Raw genomic sequence first — 18,846 nt, forward strand, 5'->3', positions numbered from 1 at the left:
AGAGGTATTGAACATAAGAGTATGGAAATCATGCTTAATTTATGTAGGACATATGTTAGGCCTGGTGCTACTCTATAGGAACGGTGTGAATATGTTAGAGAGTGCAGACAAGATGTATAAGAATTGCTCCAGTGCTGAGACACTTCAGTTATGAGAGTACAATGGAGAGGAAGGAGCTAGCCTCCTTTGAGCGAAGAAGCCTAAGAGTAGATATGATAGAGAAATAGTTTCTAAGGAGAAACGGTCTCTGCTCATAAAAGGATCAAGGATAACTGGGCACAGAATTGAAATGATTTTCAAAAGAAGCAAATGTGATGTGAGAAAATAACTTTCCTTCATTGATGATTCAGATCTGGAATCATTACCTGGAGGTGACGTGGGTAGGTTCCATTCAATCTAAGTGTGAATTAGATGATTATTTAAAAACAAGAATGTGCAAGGTAAAAGAGAAAAGGCAGGATTAAAAGACTAAGTCATGATTTTCATCTGGAGAGTCAGTGCAGATGCAATGGGTCAAAGTGGTCTTCGATTTCATTTCTGTGATTCATTGTTTCTGGGAACATCTTATGGGACTTAGGAGCATGCCATTCCATTCACCATCAGCATAAACACTTTGCCTATTGTTTAGCGTCTTCTTCCTAGTAAAACAAGTTGGTGTCTCCTGTAATCTTGAACAACTACACCAGCTCGGCTTGCTGTCAGCAGAATTCAGAACAGGTTATGTAACTCTCATCAGTCTTTTGTTACTGGGTCTGCATTCTCTCAAGAATGTGAGGTGATCTCATTGAAACTTACAACATGCTTAAAGGGCTAAATCGAGGAGAGGATGTTCCCTCTGGCTGAGGGAATCCAGATCCAAGGGAGACAACTTCAGTAGAGGGACACACTCTTTAGAATTTCTTCATTGACGCTTGTGAATCTTTGAAATTCTCAATATCAAAGAGCAATAGAAACTGAGTTTCATGTTCGAAGAAGTGATCGATAGATTCCTAGATCCAAAAAGTATCAAAGGATAGAGGAATAAAGCAGGAAAGTGGCATGATCAAGCATGGTCTAAAATGATAGAGCAAACTTGAGGGGCTGAATTATCTAGTGCTCCTGTAGTCCATTTTGTCCTAAATTAAAAGTAGTCCTAAAGCATTATAACTTGACATTTGTAACAGTAGCACTAATGCTTTGTATATAATTCAAGGATGGTAATTATTTTGAACTTTGCAAATGCAAGCAAATTGAAGTGAGAATAAAGAATTAATAAATTAATAGAATTGTCATTTGAAAGTGGAATCAGAGGTAGATAGGATATATACACTATGTTTGGTAAACTTGCATTGGTTGGTACACTGAGTATAAGAGTTGGGAGGTCATCATGCAGCGGTACACAACATTGGTTAGGCCACTTTTGGAGTACTGTGTTCAGTTCTGGTCTCCCTGCTTTAGGGAGGATGGTGTGAAATTTGAAAGGATTCAGAAAAGATTTACAAGGATATTGCCTAGGTTGGAGCTTATGAGACTGGTTAGGCTGGGGATGTTTTCCCTGGATCATCAGAGGCTGAGGGGTGACTTTAGAAGTTTATAAAATCATGAAGATCATGGATAGAATGAATAGTCAAGGTCTTTTGCCCAGGGTAGGGGAGTCCAAAACTTGAGGACATAGATTTAAGGTGAGAGGGGAAAGAGGGTGGTTCATGTGTGGAATGAGCTGCCAGAGGAAGTGGTGGAGGCTGGTATAATTACAACATTTAAAGGGCATCTGGATGGGTATATGAATAAGAAGGGTTTAGAGGGGTGTGGTCCAAATGCTGGCAAATGGGATGGGTTAATTTAGGATATCTGGTTGGCATGGACTAGTCAGATTAAAGGATCTGTTTCCGTGTTGTACATTTCTCTGTCTTTATTTTGTGTAATTTACTATTTAACTGAATTTCATAATTTCAGACAATCCCCTATAATGCAACACACACATTATAAGAAACGTTGTTACTTTTGTGAAAAACTGCCAGAATTCACTCAACTTTCACATTTGTAATTTATTGATTCTTTTATAATTAAAAAGGACTCCCATGATGCAACATAGCAGTTTGATATCTTGTATTTTATTGCTCTAGAACTAGCAGTGACAACTGTCAAAACACCATGGTCACTCTTCAGTTCCCTTTATCATTGATATGGCAAATCGATCGATCCAAACGGGTGATGAGTGGGATCATTTCTCAGCTCAGTTACTTGAAAAGATTCATCATAGAGTTTATATCTTAGATTTGAAAAAGCAAAATGCTTTTGCCTGATGTATTTCACATCTGAACCGCTCAACTTGAAAGCACTGGAACAGCATTACTATCAGTTTTTTTAAGCGAAGTAGAAGGATTGATGCAAGCTCCCTCATGTGCGAGGAGGTGGCAGAAGGAATTGCAAAGCCATTTTTAGATATACAATAATTTAAAAATTGAGTTTTATAAGCAATTCACTTCGAATATAATGTTTTGAAAATAATTTACATGGTGTTTCTGATAGCATAGGATCTCAAGTATGGGCCTGAATTTTGGATGCAAAGTGACAAAATGAGATGGGGAGGCCTGAATTCTGCATTAGAATCAAGAGTTGAGCAGTCCACACACCTGTGGGCCACCTTTTAGGACCTTCTAGGTGGGCAAGCTGTGGCTACAAAGTGGTCTTCTCACCTTTGCTGGGATTTTACTTGCAGAGGAAAAGCCCAGTGCCAGGGATCTCAGGTGGCTTTGTTAATTTGCTGACAAGCATTGTGGCTGGACTGGGGGAGTTGCTTTCAGTTTGGTAACACTGTACCCAATTATGTTCCTCATCCTCCTCCCCCAACCCCATCAGTCCAGGTAACTCAACCCTTCTAACCTCATAAATTTAACTTTTCCATGTTCCTTGTTATTTCCTCTTCAGGGAACTGCCCATCTTCCCGGCATTAGCTGTTACCATTGCTTGTAATACTGCTTGGATAAAAGATCTACCAGCTGTTGGTCGCCTGCCAAATTTCAGAGGCTTAAATGCTTCACACATGAGAATGGAAGATTTCACTCTAGTCAATTAAATACACAGTGGCCATTATATGGCTGTGGGGCAAGGTAGTCTGGTCCATTTTTGAGATGCCCAAATGTTTTGCCTTTAAGGTGACTACATTTAATAAATCAATCCAAATAATGTGAGCTGCTGAGCTCAGTGAGATCAGTCAGAAGCTAGATCTATCTATGTTTCTTTAAGATTTCAGATTGATAATTGAATTTTCTTTTATACTGATTGTTTTGTATATGTAATACAAGGTGATATTTGGTGTTCAATGGATGCATACTAGACGCAAAACCTTTTGTATGCATTGAAACATTGAAGCAGTCTGTGACCATGTGAACAGTAACATTTTGTTTGGAGTATCCAGTCTTTGAGTATGTTGTTTATTTTTTGTTTATATTTCACGTAAAATGCAAAAATATAGAAAAATGTAAACAGAAAATCTGTTGAATATTGATTTTCAATCTTCAACTCATTATAGAAGTGGGAGAGACAATAGACCATGGAAGGAAAAAGTGGTAATGCAGGATTGGGAATTGGCTGGACCTTGGCTTTGAATGGTGGGTGAGCGGGGTAAGGAGGAGGTAAAAACAATGACTGCAGATGCTGGAAACCAGATTCTGGATCAGTGCTACTGGAAGAGCACAGCAGTTCAAGCAGCATCCAACGAGCAGCGAAATCGACGTTTCGGGCAAAAACCCTTCATCAGGAATAAAGGCAGTGAGCTGGAAGCATGGAGAGATAAGCTAGAGGAAGGTGGGGGTGGAGAGAGAGTAGCATAGAGTACAATGGGTGAGTGGGGGAGGAGATGAAGGTGATAGGTCAGGGAGGAGAGGGTGGAGTGGATAGGTGGAAAAGGAGCTAAGCAGGTCAGACAAGTAATGGGGACAATGCTGAACTGGAAGTTTGAAACTAGGATGAGGTGGGGGAAGGGGAAATGAGGAAGCTGTTGAAGACCACATTGATGCCCTGGGGTTGAAGTGTTCCGAGGCGGAAGATGAGGCATTCTTCCTCCAGGCATCTGGTGGTGAGGGAGCAATGGTGAAGGAGGCCCAGGACCTCCATGTCCTCGGCAGAGTGGGAGGGGGAGTTGAAAGGTTGGGCCACGGGGCGGTGTGGTTGATTGGTGCGGGTGTCTCGGGGATGTTCCCTAAAGCACTCTGCTAGGAGGCGCCCAGTCTCCCCAATGTAGAGGAGACCACATCGGGAGCAGCGGATACAATAAATGATATTAGTGGAGTGCAGGTAAAACTTTGATGGATGTGGAAGGCTCCTTTAGGGCCTTGGATAGAGGTGAGGGAGGAGGTGTGGGCACAGGTTTTACAGTTCCTGCGGTGGCAGGGGAAAGTGCCAGGATGGGAGGGTGGGTCGTAGGGGGGGCTAGGACCTGACCAGGTAGTCACGGAGGGAACGGTCTTTGCGGAAGGCGGAAAGGGGTGGGGAGGGAAATATATCCCTGGTGGTGGGGTCTTTTTGGAGGTGGCGGAAATGTCGGCGGATGATTTGGTTTATGCGAAGGTTGGTAGGGTGGAAGGTGAGCACCAGGGGCGTTCTGTCCTTGTTACGATTGGAGGGGTGTGGTCTGAGGGCGGAGGTGCGGGATGTGGACGAGATGCGTTGGAGGGCATCTTTAACCACATGGGAAGGGAAGTTGCGGTCTCTAAAGAAGGAGGCCATCTGGTGTGTTCTATGGTGGAACTGGTCCTCCTGGGAGCAGTTACGGCAGAGGTGGAGAATTTGGGAATACGGGATGGCATTTTTGCAAGATATAGGGTGGGAAGAGGTGTAATCCAGGTAACTGTGGGAGTCGGTGGGTTTGTAAAAAATGTCAGTGTCAAGTCGGTCGTCATTAATGGAGATGGTGAGGTCCAGGAAGGGGAGGGAGGTGTCAGAGATGGTCCAGGTAAATTTAAGATCAGGGTGGAATGTGTTGGTGAAGTTCATGAATTGCTCAACCTCCTCGCGGGAGCATGAGGTGGCGCCAATGCAGTCATCAATGTAGCGGAGGAAGAGGTGGGGAGTGGTGCCGGTGTAATTACGGAAGATCAACTGTTCTACGTAGCCAACAAAGAGACAAGCATAGCTGGGGCCCATACGTCTGCTAATGTCTACCCCTTTGGTCTGGAGGAAGTGGGAGGATTCAAAGGAGAAATTGTTAAGGGTGAGGACCAGTTCGGCCAAACGAATGAGAGTGTCGGTGGAAGGGTACTGTTGGGGACGTCTGGAGAGGAAAAAACGGAGGGCTTGGAGGCCCTGGTCATGACGGATGGAGGTGTAGAGGGATTGGATATCCATGGTGAAGATGAAGCGTTGGGAGCCGGGGAAACGGAAGTCTTGGAGGAGGTGGAGGGCGTGGGTGGTGTCCTGAACGTATGTGGGGAGTTCCTGGACTAAGGGGGGGAATAGGACAGTGTCGAGGTAGGTAGAGATGAGTTCAATGGGGCAGGAGCATGCTGAGACAATGGGTCGGCCAGGGTGGTCAGGCTTGTGGATCTTGGGAAGGAAGTAGAACCGGGCAGTGCGGGGTTCCCAGACTATGAGGTTGGAAGCTGTGGGTTGGAGATCTCCTGAGGGGATGAGGTTCTGTATGATCTGGGAGATGATGGTTTGGTGATGAGGGGTGGGGTCATGGTCAAGGAGGCAGTAGGAGGAGGTGTCCTCGAGTTGGTGTTTAGCTTCAGTGGTGTAGAGGTCAGTGCGCCAGACTACCACTGCACCCCCTTTATCCGCTGGCTTAATGGTGAGGTTGGGATTGGAGGGCTGCGCATTGTGAGGGTGAGAGGTTAGAGTGGGGGAGGGGGTAGACAGGTTGAGGCGGTTAATCCCGGGGTAAGGAGGAGACAGGGGACTGCGAGATCGGGCATGTTTACTCAACGTGCATGGGACTGGGAAGTGAGTGGGAAGATGAAGGCTTGGATAGAGAGGTTGGCTAGGCGTACAGAGTATTTCAAATCTGATTGGGTTGATGGGGATGGATACTATCGAATTCACATGACCAGTTTAAACCAAATCACTGTACCTAAATGGCTGCTTCCCTTTAATTAGTGATTGTTGCTCTTGATATTACTTGCAATAGAACATAAAATCCCACATCGCCACTGTCTAAGCTTCAAAACATCATGCATAATTCAGGAGGGGAACACAGATAATATATTCTAAGTGCATGATTAACAAAGTTAGAATAAGATTAGCTGTGCTTAGTTCATGTTATTGTAAAATCAGAGCTTCTCCAGTTCTACAATCTCTAAAGAAATCTAAGAAATTCACTTTTTGGGAAGAGATTTGAAAGCGATTTCCCCAAAGACAGTGAAGCAGTGCTTATTTATTGATTCTGGAAAAGTAAATAAATGTTACTTTCTTACACAATTGCAAACAGGTAATTTTGGTCCCCTAAGGCATCTGTGTGGAATCAACTAGCCTGAGAAAAGTTGAAGTCAATGTGAAACAAGAAAAACTCTAATTAGCATACCAAGCAAAATATAGATGGATGTCATTTTTGAGTCCTATCATCTCAGTCTCAGCTATTATTTCACAAATTCCGCAAGGTACAGTGTACTTGGTCCAACCGTCTTCAGCTGCTTTCCCCATTTCCAAGTCAGAATCGGGGATGTTCACTGACGGTTGCACAATGAGGTGTCACTCTCATTCCTCAGATACTGAACCAGTCTGTGACCATGTGCAAAAGCCCCTTGCTAATTGGTGTGGCTGGGCTGATAAATGTAAAACAACAGTTGACCATATTTAAGGGAGACATGAACCATTTTCAGCTATCTTTTTAAAGTTCAGTGGGTTTGCCATCACTAAATGTCCCCCACTATCAACATCCTGGAGATTGGCAAGAACTGGACAGTTAATTGGACCAACTTCACAGGGTGGGAATTCTGTGGCAGCTAACTCACTTCCTGCAGAACTTGCCCTACATTGACAAGCATAAATCAATGTGTGATGGAATCTTCACCACTTGCCTGGATGAGTACAGCACCTAAACACTTTGAGGTAGCATGGCACCATCCAAGACAAAGCTATCTGCATTATCAATGTCTTGTCCATTTGAATAGTGACGTCCTGTGCCACTAGTGCATAATGGCAGTGGTATGTACTATATGTAAGGTACACAGCAGCAACGTACCTTCAGTAGCATCTTCCAAACCCAGGATCTCTACCATACTGAAGGATTGGACATCAGATGGTTGGAAACATTTACATCTTGAAAGTACACTTTCAAGTCTCTCTCTGTGTCTGACTTGGAACAATATTGCCAGTCCCTCAGGTACACACACATAAACTCCATACACACTCACCCATCCCCACACCCTCTCAAGAGCTTTTACTCCATCACACTCAGGCACACACACTACCAAGCACACATGTGTATACACACGCACACACTCTCTCCCACACGTGCACACTCTCCCTCACATGCATGCACAAGCATATAAGTTTATATAGTGAATTTGCATTTGCAGAATTGTATTTGCAGATATATTCTATTTTGTTCAAAAAGCACACAATCTGCAGGCAGTCAATGCAGGCAGTCAATCCATGTGACATTTCATAAATTCCTACTTTGGAAATACACCCAGTTTGACTCAACATTGGAGTACAGGTGGACTCTAACCGCACACTTTTAATGCATTGTCTGAGCTGAGGTGTCTTTTTTGAATAAAACTTTAAATTATCTCAGGAGTGTAACTTGAAAGAATTTCTGGGTTTTACATATTAATGAATCGATACCTGCAGCCTATTTTAAAAGATGAAAAACTGAACAGCAATCTAGGTTTGTTCAATATATCATATCAGTTGCATGACACCATGATCTTTTACTATAAATTCTGAGTCTTATGATCTTGCCCCACTAGTTATCTGATGAAGGAGCAGCGCTCTGAAAGCTAGTACTTCCAAATAAACCTTTTCGACTATAACCTGTGTTGTGTGATTTTTAACTTTGTCCACTTCAGTCCAACATCGGCACCTGCACATCATGTATACAATACGCAGTTAACTTCAAGGTGACCTCATAAAAAGTTAGACTTTGGTGCTTAGCTTCTTAAGTGTTATATGGAAACCCCCCCAGAAATACAATTTTGCTTTAGAAAAGAGTTTCTCTCGACATTTGTCAAGTTCTACAAATTCAGTACGAAAGGCAGAAGTTCATTAGCTGGACTGTTGAGATGAAAAAGGTGAGGAAGTAAGGTGGGATGTTGCCACAGAGGGATATGTAAACTAGGACAAAAATTTGTAATTTAGTACATTGGGAAACAGGAAACCTCCAGAGATTGCTGCGGTCAGGATTTACGGTATCAAAACACTGAGGATACCCAGTCTTGCATCATTCATAGAAAGTCCCAGAGAATTGGACACTTAAGTTTTGATTCTTCTTTGTCTTTTGCCTACCTGAATTTGAATCAATTAGATGCAAGTATGATACCTAATATTTGGAGAAATGTGTATCTTATTAAGAGCTTTCACATAAGGGCAAAGTTGCATTTTCAATACTATAAACTTTAAAAAGCTTAATGGCAAATGCTGGATCATTATTGTGTAAAATTTGTTGTTATTGCAATGATAACGTAATCATATGTGGATGCATTTGATTATTTCCTTGTAGCTGTTTCCTGTCATTACTCTTGGTGGCTGCTGTAGTATGGAAAATCAAACAATCTTGCTGGGCTTCGCGAAGGAGAGAGGTAGGAGATAGCAGTGTTACTCTTAATTTATTGTTTATTTTATCGAATTAATTTTCTTCCAATTGGTCTGGATATCTTACCTTTATTCCTGTTCAAAAACGTTGAGCAAAATGTTGCCAATTTATTCATCTTTTGGCAGTATTCAAACTACATAATGGATGATATTGAGAACCAAATGGTTGCAGATCTTTGTAAGTGATTTGCTTTTTGCAAAGTACACTTAATGTGGATAATTTCATGTCCACGACAAGGTATAATAATTTCCTGCTAAACTATGATGGAGAATTTCGGGCTATTGTGATCTATACATTTGATCTCTGGGTTGAAACTGAACTGACATGTAACTAATTTCTGTTTTGGTGAATTTTATGGAAGGTTACTGTCCACATGCCCAAGTCTTTTGGATTGTGGGAGGAAACCAGAGCACTCAGAGGAAACCCACACAGACACAGGGAGAACGTGCAAACTCCACACAGACAGTCACCCGAGGCTAGGGTCAAACACAGATCCCTGGTGTTGTGAGGCAGCAGTGCTAATCACTGAGCCACCGTGCCACCCTTACTTGAGATAAAATACAAATTTGTCCCTCAATCTTTCTTTTTAAATACCTAATGGTTTATGAATAAATCGCTCCTTGTCTTGGCAGTTTTGATGCAATATGTTTCCTTCTATTATCTAGATTTCACTTACTATTTTGGTTGTATTTTTTTTGATTAATCAACTCAGTTTCCTGCTGTTTCTCCGCCCTACTTCAACTTTACATTGTTATTGATCCACTTATCTAAAGATATGTAGGTTATACGGCAAACATTGTTTCAACTGACACTCAACTGATACTCTTGGTGAACTGGCATAAAAAGCCGGAAATACCATTATCAGCTGCCATGTGTGAGTATTTATGTTTTTAATAAAGTACAATAGTCATACCTATATCCCAGATTTTTTTTTAGGGATGTTGATGTTTCAAAGCTCTGCTTGATAATGTTTTACTGTGGTTATACATACCTCTTAATTATTCAAAATATTTGATGAACCGGCACACTCCTTGTCCCATAGGTACCGGTTAATAAAAAGTGTGTCGACCAAATTTTCTGCTTGTACTTTTGTGGGAAAGGATCATTTTCTTCAGAATTTCTATGGAATCGGGTGCTCACATTATGTTATAATGCCAGTTTTCTGGCACAAACTTTTCTTCAGATGCACAAAATTTATTCTCCTCCTTGAAGAGAATGAATACGTTACCAGATGTGGAGGAGCCAGTGACAGACTGGGGTAGACAAAATTAAAAATCACACAATACTAAGTTATAATTTGGAAGCACTAGCTTTTGGAATGCTGCTCCTTCATCAAGTGGCTGTGGAATGGCATCATAAGACAGATTTTACAGCAAAAGATTAGTGTCATGCAATTGAAATGTTATATTGAACAAACATTGCTGTTAACTCTTTCATCTTTGAGAATGGGTTGCAGGTTTTGTTTCATTATGTAAACAGAACTTCTTTTAAGTCACATTCTCCAGATAATTTAAGGCTTTATAAAAAAAGGTGACATCTCCGCTCAGCCAATGCATTAAAGATATGAGGTTATAATCTGTCTGTATCCCAATCTTGAGTCAGACTGATTCTGTTTCCAAAGCAGGAACTTATAAAATGTTACATGGATTGACTGCCTGAATTGACTGCCTGTTGACTGTGTGCTTTTTGAGCAAAATAGAATGTATCTGCACATATAAATCTGAAAATGCAAATTCACCCCATGGACTATATGTGTGTGTGCATGCATGTGTGTGTGAGAGAGAGAGAAAGAACGAGAGTTTATGCCTGTGAATGTGAGTGCACATGAGAGTGTGTTTGTTTGCATGTTTGGTAAAGTGTTTGTGTGTGAGTGTGATGGAGTATAAGCCTGTGAGAAGTTGTGTGCCTGGGTGCGAGTGTGGTGGGTCTGTGTGTGTGTGTGTTGTGTGTGTGTGTAAATGAGAAAGAACGTGTGTATGAGAGAGGGTCTGCATGAGTATGGGTATGTAAGAGTGTGCATGTATGAGAGAATGTATAGTTTAGTGGGGTCACCTGTAGTGCGACATGAACCCAAGGTCTCGATTGAGGCCATCCTCATGGTTTCCAAACTTGGCTATCAGCCTTTGCTCAACCACTCTACATTGTTGCATATCCTGAAGTCTGCCTTGGAGGACAGTCACCTGAACATCCGAGGATACATGTCTCTGACTGCTGAAGTATTCCCCGACTGGGAGGGAACATCCCTGTGTGGTGATAGTTGCGCAATGTCCATTAATCTGTTATTGTAGCATCTGCTTGGTCTCACTAATGTACTATGCCTTGGGGCGTCCTTGCCTGCAGCGTATGAGATAGAGTTTGATAAAGCCCTACGCAAGAGGTTAGTAAATACGTTTGTCGCTCACCGGATTGGGGACAATGTACTGGCATGGATAAAGAGTTGGTTTGCAAACAAAAAGACCATAGAAGTGAATGAAACAAAAACAGAAGTTGTTTTAAAAGTTCAGCAGGTTTGGCAGCATCAGTTCTGTGGGAAGAGTCATCAGACACGGAATGTTAACTTTGAATTCTCTTCACACATGCTGCCAGATCTCCTGAACTTCTCCAGCAACCTTTGATTTTGTTTCTGATTCACAGCATCTGCAGTTCTTTTACAGAGAAGTTAATGGGTCATTTTTAGGTTGGGAGATTCTATCTAATGGATACACAAGGATAATTGCTTGGACTGCAGCTAATCATAATTTATACAACTGATTTTGAAATGGGGATAAAATGTAATATTCAATGATTTCAAGTTAGATAGATTTGGTGGAAATGTTAGTTGTGAGGAAGATACAAAGACTTCTCAAAGAGATTTGGAGAGTCTAATTGGGGGGGTAAAAAAATTGCCAGATGGACTAAATGTAGCATAATAAGAAATTATTCACATTTGTTGGAAAAGGAAGAATAAATTTTTAAATATTGAGAGGCTGAAAATGCTGCACTTCAAAAGGAGTCGGATGTCCATGTCTGAGAGTCACTGAAAGTTAACATGCAGGTACAGCAAGGAATAAAGAAGACCTGATTTAAACTGGTTTTTATTACAAATGGATTTGGATGTAGGAGTAAATATGTCTCAATACAATTATAAAGAGCTCTGGTGAGACCATACCTGGTGAAATGCGAAATTTTGGTCTCCTTACCCACGGAGAGATATACTTGCCGTACAGACACCGTAACAAAGTTTAACTAAACTAATTCCTGAGATAGAGGAATTATCCTGTGAGGAAAAATCAAATAGACCATGCCTATATGGTCTGGAGTTTAAAAGAATAAGAGGCCATCTCATTCAAATATGCAAAGTTCTCACAGGAATCAACAAGTTAAATCCAGGAAATATGTTTATCCTGGCTGGGGTATCTAAAATCAGGGACACAATGTTAAAATAAGATTTATGTTATTTAGGACAGATAAAGAGAGATTTTTTTTCACTCAGAGTTCTGAATCTTTGGAATTCTCTATTTCGGAGAACTTTGGAGGCTGTCACGTTATGTGTTCAAGACTTAAAATCATAGATTTCTATATAGTAAAAGCATCAAAGACTATGGTAATAATGGAAAAAGGGTATTGAAATAAATGATCAGCCATGATCTCATTAAATTGTGGAGTAGCTTTAATGGGCCCAATGGCCTACTCTTGCTTCTTTTTCTTGAACCTTGTGAAGACTGGGAGTTGCATGAATGCATGTGTTCAAGGAGTTTTCAAATGGGCTGGCTGGTTGGGCATTTTTGTTTCAGTTTTTCTTCTCTTATTTCAAACCTGATAACTGTTTATGTAGACATTTTTAGAAGAACCTTTTGAAGCAGTTACCAATAAATTGCTTCTTAGCGATGTTTGAGAATGTAAAGCATCCACATGAAGCTTTATGGTTTCCAAGAGAAAACAATTCCAGATTGGCAGACTAAAAATTTTAAACTGCTACCTAGAATCCAAGATTCATGGACTTAGAATGTAACCTATTGTATGCATTTTTTGTCAAAAAGTACAAAATATTGGTGCAGTTTTTAAATGCAATGCCAAGCGCCTCTTGTTTGCCAAGTATTATGGATATGTGACACTAGGCTATCTGTATTTGTTTTGTGGCTTGATATTTTTACCCGTTTAGTCAAGTTTCTGTCTCTTATGCACTAATATTGTTACTGTTATTGCCTTGCCATATTATTGTTGAGAATGAAGAACTGAATATACAATGGTGTAAACATGACCTGACTTCAAATTTAATCCAACAAATTGAGTAGCATCAATTTCTCAAGTGATTTTTCATTTTTCTTTTCAACCTGTGATTATTCCTGTGATTCTCACAAAAGTGGGCTTGATTTTAAAGGAAGAAGTCTGCCAGTTACCTTCCACAACCAAAGCGCTTCACCATAAATATCGAGCTTTTCAAGTGTGGTCACTGTTGTGACATAGAAAATGCCATGAAAAATTTGCAAATTTGTGCACAAGGCCACCCCCACCCCTCAAAATAAAGAAAAGATATGTACTATTCAAGAGGTCATGAGGTGACTATGTAAATAGAAATAATGTGCACTATTATGATAAAGGATGGGAGAATGATACAACTTCATGATCATTTGGACAGCCAGAGCAGATGTGATGGACTGAATGGTTTCCTTTTGTGATACTATGACCTGAAAACATCTTTTTTGTAATTGGTTGAGGGATAAATTTTGGACACCAGAGAGAATACTCCTGCTGCTCCTCAAAATAATTCCATGGGAAATTTAATGTATACCTGAGATAGTCATAGAGAGGTACAGTACAAAAATAGACTCTTTGGTTCAACACGTCCATGCTGACCAAATATCTAATTTAATCTTGTCCCATTAGACAGGACTTAAATTTTTCCCCCTCACCCTAAACCTATGCCCTCTCATTTTTGACTCTTCCATCCCAGAGAAAAGGCCTTGTCTATTTACCCTATCCATGTCCCTCATGATTTTATAAACCTCTATATGGTCACCTCTCAGCCTCCAAACCCCCCCCCCCCCCCCCCAACAGCTCAAACCATCCAACCCGGGCAACGTCCTTGTAAATCTTTTCTGAACCCTTTCAGGTTTCACAACATCATTTCGATAGGTGGGAGACCAGAATTGAACACAATATTCCAAAAGTGACCCAACCAATGTCCTGTACAACTGCAACATGACCTCCCAACTCCTGTACTCAATGCTCTGACCAATAAAGGAAATCTTACCAAACACCTTCTTCACTATGCTATCTACCTGCAACTCCATTTTCAAGGAACTATGAACCTGCACGCCAAGATTTCTTTGTTCAGTAACCCTCCCCAGGACCTTCTCATTTAGTCTATAAGTCCTGCGCTGATTTGCCTTTCCAAAATGCAACGCCTCACGTTTATCTAGATTAAACTCCATCTGCCACTCCTCAACCCATTGGCCCATCTGATCAAGATCCTGTTTAACTCTGAGTAACCTTCTTTGCTGTCCACTGCACCTCCAATTTTGGTGTCATCTGCAAACTTACGAGCTATACCTCTAAGTTCACATCCAAATCGTTTATATAAATGACAAAAAGCAGTATACCCAGCACCAATCTTTGTGGCATATCATTGGTCACAGCCCTCCAATCTGAAAAACAACCCTCCACCTCTGTCTTTTACATTCGAGCCAATTCAATATCCAAATGGCTAGTTCTCCTTAGACTCGTTAGATCACATGGAATATATCATGAGGAACCCTGTCAAACACCTTACCGAAGTCCATAAAGATCACGACCACTGCTCTGCCCTCATCAAACCTCTTTGTTACTTCTTCAAAAAACTCAATCAAGTTAGTGAGACATGATTTCCCACGGACCAAGCCATGTTTGATGGTGAAGCATTTTAGTCAAAAAATGGCATCTTCAACAGTACTGAATTTCTTCAGTATTTCACTGAATCATCAGCATCTTGTAAAGGCGACAGCAGTTAACTCCACCACCACCACCACCAGAAGGGCCAGTGAAACCCCATGTTATCATCTTTTGGGAAGGCCCCTCACATCTTGTGATATTCAGGCACTTAACAGTTGTCCTTCCCCCAGTATCAGGTACTCCTGAATGCCAAAACTTGCTGACCATTTCAACATGCTTTGTTTTCTGGCACTGAATCAGTTTTGGATCCAATTTGATATCCATTGATATTTGTCTCCCACTGCTCTTCTAACAATTTACCGGCAAGTGCCAATCTCCAATCCCCTTCTGTTAAGTGAAATCATAGAATCCCTACAGTGTGGAAGCAGGCCGTTCAGCTCATCAAGTCCTCACCGATTCTCCAAGGAGCATCCCATCCAGACCCACCTAGTGCTGTATCCCTGAATTTCTCATGGCAAACCTACCCAGCCTGCGCATCCCTGGATGCTCTACCTGTACCTGCTCTGCTTTACTTCCAGATGTGTTCCTTCTTTTGTTACTCTTCCTATGCACTAACGAAAGAATTTCTCTAAATTTAGCGAAAGACTTTGATGACTTCTAAACCTTTTACATTGATTCTATTTCACTTCATATTAAGGTATTTGATGTTCCCTAATTATTAATGCAAATTGATTTGCACTTCAGAAATTCATCTCAGTATTTGATCTTCCACGTCCTTCTGGTTCATGGTGTTCTATCTTTTATGCTGTTTGGTTTAATCCATCTGACCACATTTAACAACTGCGCTAATGTATGCCTTCACACAACTGTAATTGTCTCTGTAATCAATACTGTGACCTTCTGATTGAGTTCATAAGATTATGAGGGTTAACGGGTAGAATGAATAGAAAACAACTGTTCCCTTTTGTTGAAGCATTGATAATAAGAGGGCACAGTTTTAAGATGAAAGTTAAAAGGCTTGGAGGGGAGTTGAGGAAAAAATGTTTCTGCCAGAGGGTGGTGGGAGTCTGGAATGCACTGCCTGGGATTGTGGCAGAGGCAGATAACCTCACAACTTTTAAAAAGTACTTGAATGAGCATTTGAAATGTCATAATTATCAAGGCTTTGGGCCAGTGCTGAGAAGTGGGACAAGTGTAGAGAAAGCATAGTTTTGATGTTACAGATTCAATGGGCCAAAGACCCTCTTCTGTGCACTAAGGTCCTATGATTCTGTGATTCCTTTGTTTCATCATTAACCTGTAACCAAGAATATTGAACTGAAATTCCTTTCCTCAGTATCAGTAAGTATCAGTAATAGTAAAGTTGTACTTTTATTCAGGAATTTGGGTAAAATGGTAAAGGTAAAACAAATTTTTCTTTTCAGTTCTGTGAAGACCTAATTTGATTTTCTTTAGAAGGTAATTTTTTTACAGTGACTTTAAAACAGCATTTCCATGAGATTATAATTTTAACTAATGACAAGATGGCGAGATGATGGCTCCACTGACTCCAACCTTACTTTCTCCCAACCTTGGACAGCCTGCTTTTACTTGATTCTCAAAATCCATAGACCAGACTGCCCCAGTATAGCCACAATATGAGGCTTTTCTACTTCAATCAGAGACCTGAACACTCCCTATTTACCACCACTCCCCTCTGTCTGGCTGAACTTGTTCTCTCACTGAACAATTTCTCCTTTAATTCATCTCATTTCTGCCAGGTCAAAGGAGTAGTTATGGGCACCTGCGTGTGTCCCAGTTACCCCTGCCTCTTTATGGAGTGTGTGGAATAATTCTTATTCTGGTCCTACACTGGCCCCGTCCCACATCTCTTTTGTCGGTACATCAATAACTGCTCCAGTGCCGCTTCATGCTTCTGTCAGGACCATGAAAGCTTTGTTCATTCTGCCTCCAATTTTCATTCCTCTATAACTTTCACATTGTCCATTTCTGACACATCCCTTCCTTTCCCTGACCTCTCTCTCCATTGCAGGGAATAAACTGTCCACTGACTCCCATAGCTACCTTCACTACAGCTCATCACGCCTCCATGTCCTGCAAAGATTCCATTCCATTCTCCCAGTTCCTTCACGTACGTCTCATCTATTCAGATGATGTCACCTATCAAAATAGCACTGTTGACATGTCATCCTTGAAGAATTACTATGGTTTCCTGCCCACTTTGATTGACAGGGTCCTCAAATGCATCTGACTGTGCTTCTGCACTTGCCCCTTCCCATAATTCATAACAGCATGATTGGGTCCCCCTTGTTCTCACTTTTCATCCCACCCGCCTCCGCATTCAAAGGATCATTCTCTGCCATTTCAGACAACTCTAGCAGAACGCCATCACCTACCACATCAGTTCCCCCGTCTGCATTCTGCAGGCAACGTTCCCGCCAGGACATCTTTGCTCATTCATCGACCACTAACACCACCACTCCACCCTCTCCCACCCCACCACTCACGGAATCTTCCAATGTGCAACACCTGCCCCTTTGCCACCTTACTCACTATCCAAGAGCCTAAACAATCTTTCCAGGTGAAGCAGTATTTCACCTGTACCTCCTCCAATCTTGTGTATTGTTTTGGTGCACCCAATGTTGCCTACTGTACATTGGATAAACAAACACAGACTGGGTGACTGCTCTGCAGAACACCTCCAGTCTCTGTGCACGTATGACTCTGACTTTCCTGTGAGTCATCGTTTTAACATGCATCCTACTCACATGCTCACATGTCTGTCCTTAGTATGCTGCAATGATCCAGTGAATCACAATGCAAACATCTCATCTTCAGACTAGGCTTTACAGCCGATTGGACTTAATATTGGTTCAAATTGTGTGAACCAACTCCCATTCCTTCCTCTTCTTTTAGCTTTATTTGTTACATTCTCTGTCACCATGTCCTCTCCCTATTCCACATCCCCCCCCGCCCCACCACCGTCGAACACACTATTCTTTGAAGTCTAGCAGTTAGACCCAGCATTGTTCTCTCATTAAAACATTGTGATCACTTAATCTGAACTATCATTATCTTTTCTCCCCCACGACACTACATTCCACTCCACACCCCAAACTATAACATAACTGTTGCCCCTTCCACACTTCACTTCCCCATTACTATCGTTAATAGTAGTCTTTAAAACAGGATGAGCTGGGCTGAGGAAAAATCCTATGAAGGAGCATAGTCAAAAATTCCAGGCCCCTAGGGCTACTCCTGGCTCAGGTCCCAGACCCAGCTTCGATTATTGGACCTTAATATACCCACTGTCCCATTCCCAGTCTTGAGTTACATCGAAGAAAATGCCAGAAATAGAAAGCTATGGAGTTGTCACAGAAAAAGACTTTTTACAGTGTTATGGAAGGTATGACATTAAGACACCTATCATCAACAGCAATCAGGAACTGTGTTAGCAGCTGGAGCTAGATGAGGCAGGAGGGAGGCTTCTTAATTTGCTTTGATTGTAGCTGCAGAATGAGAGAAAAACTGAAGAGAAGGACATGATTGCAGGAAAAGAACATGAAAAGAACATCACAATATTTCACCTCGTTAATGTGATTTGCATTTAACCTTTTTTGTCACTCCTTTTGTACTTGTGCAAAACCCTGGAATTCTGGGACAAAGCAGTGGAGGCATAATGATTTTTGTTCCTACTGTTGTGCTTTGCAGCTATCAGGGAAAAAGTGGCACTATTTTCTCAAGTCTAATTTTCTCACGTTGTGCAATCTTGAATTTTTTTTTCTCTGTGCCATTGATCACATTTATTTTTAGGCAGTATTTTATTGCCAAAAAATGTACACTTAAGTTGTAATTTTCAGTGAGATTGGAAGAACACGTTGCATGTGTTACCCATTTGGTATCCAATTATATGTACAGGCCAAATCTGTGCTAAGCACAGTGGAATCCTAAGTAAATAGAAATTTATATTTTTATCTTAATACAACACAATTTCACAATTCTGTTTTAACATAATTTGACATGAAATTGCAACCAGCATCAATATTGGTGAGACAGAAATCAGTTTTCTGTACAAGCGCAAAAACCATGATAAGCAAAACAAATGCAATTAAGTATGATGAGGATAGTGCTACTATCAAGTATTATTTTATGCCTTTTTCTTCTATTTTCTTATTTATTCATTTCTGCAATATTCTATGGCTAGGCAGCTTAACTATTGTAAGTTCATTGCCAATACCACTGCAACTGGTCACTATTACATA

At 41.2% G+C, this 18,846-nt stretch overlaps 1 protein-coding gene across 1 annotated transcript in view; it reads left to right on the top strand.

Moving 5' to 3' along the window:
• The window catches only part of atrnl1b (attractin-like 1b), a 904,204-nt gene that overhangs the window by 546,068 nt on the left and 339,290 nt on the right, over nt 1-18,846 (top strand). The window contains exon 26 of the mRNA XM_060841800.1: nt 8,642-8,720. Within this exon, the coding sequence (XP_060697783.1) occupies nt 8,642-8,720 (79 nt within the window). The remainder of the gene's footprint in view (nt 1-8,641; nt 8,721-18,846) is intronic.

The sequence above is a fragment of the Hemiscyllium ocellatum genome, chromosome 22 (assembly GCF_020745735.1).
Source record: "Hemiscyllium ocellatum isolate sHemOce1 chromosome 22, sHemOce1.pat.X.cur, whole genome shotgun sequence".
NCBI lineage: Eukaryota > Metazoa > Chordata > Chondrichthyes > Orectolobiformes > Hemiscylliidae > Hemiscyllium > Hemiscyllium ocellatum.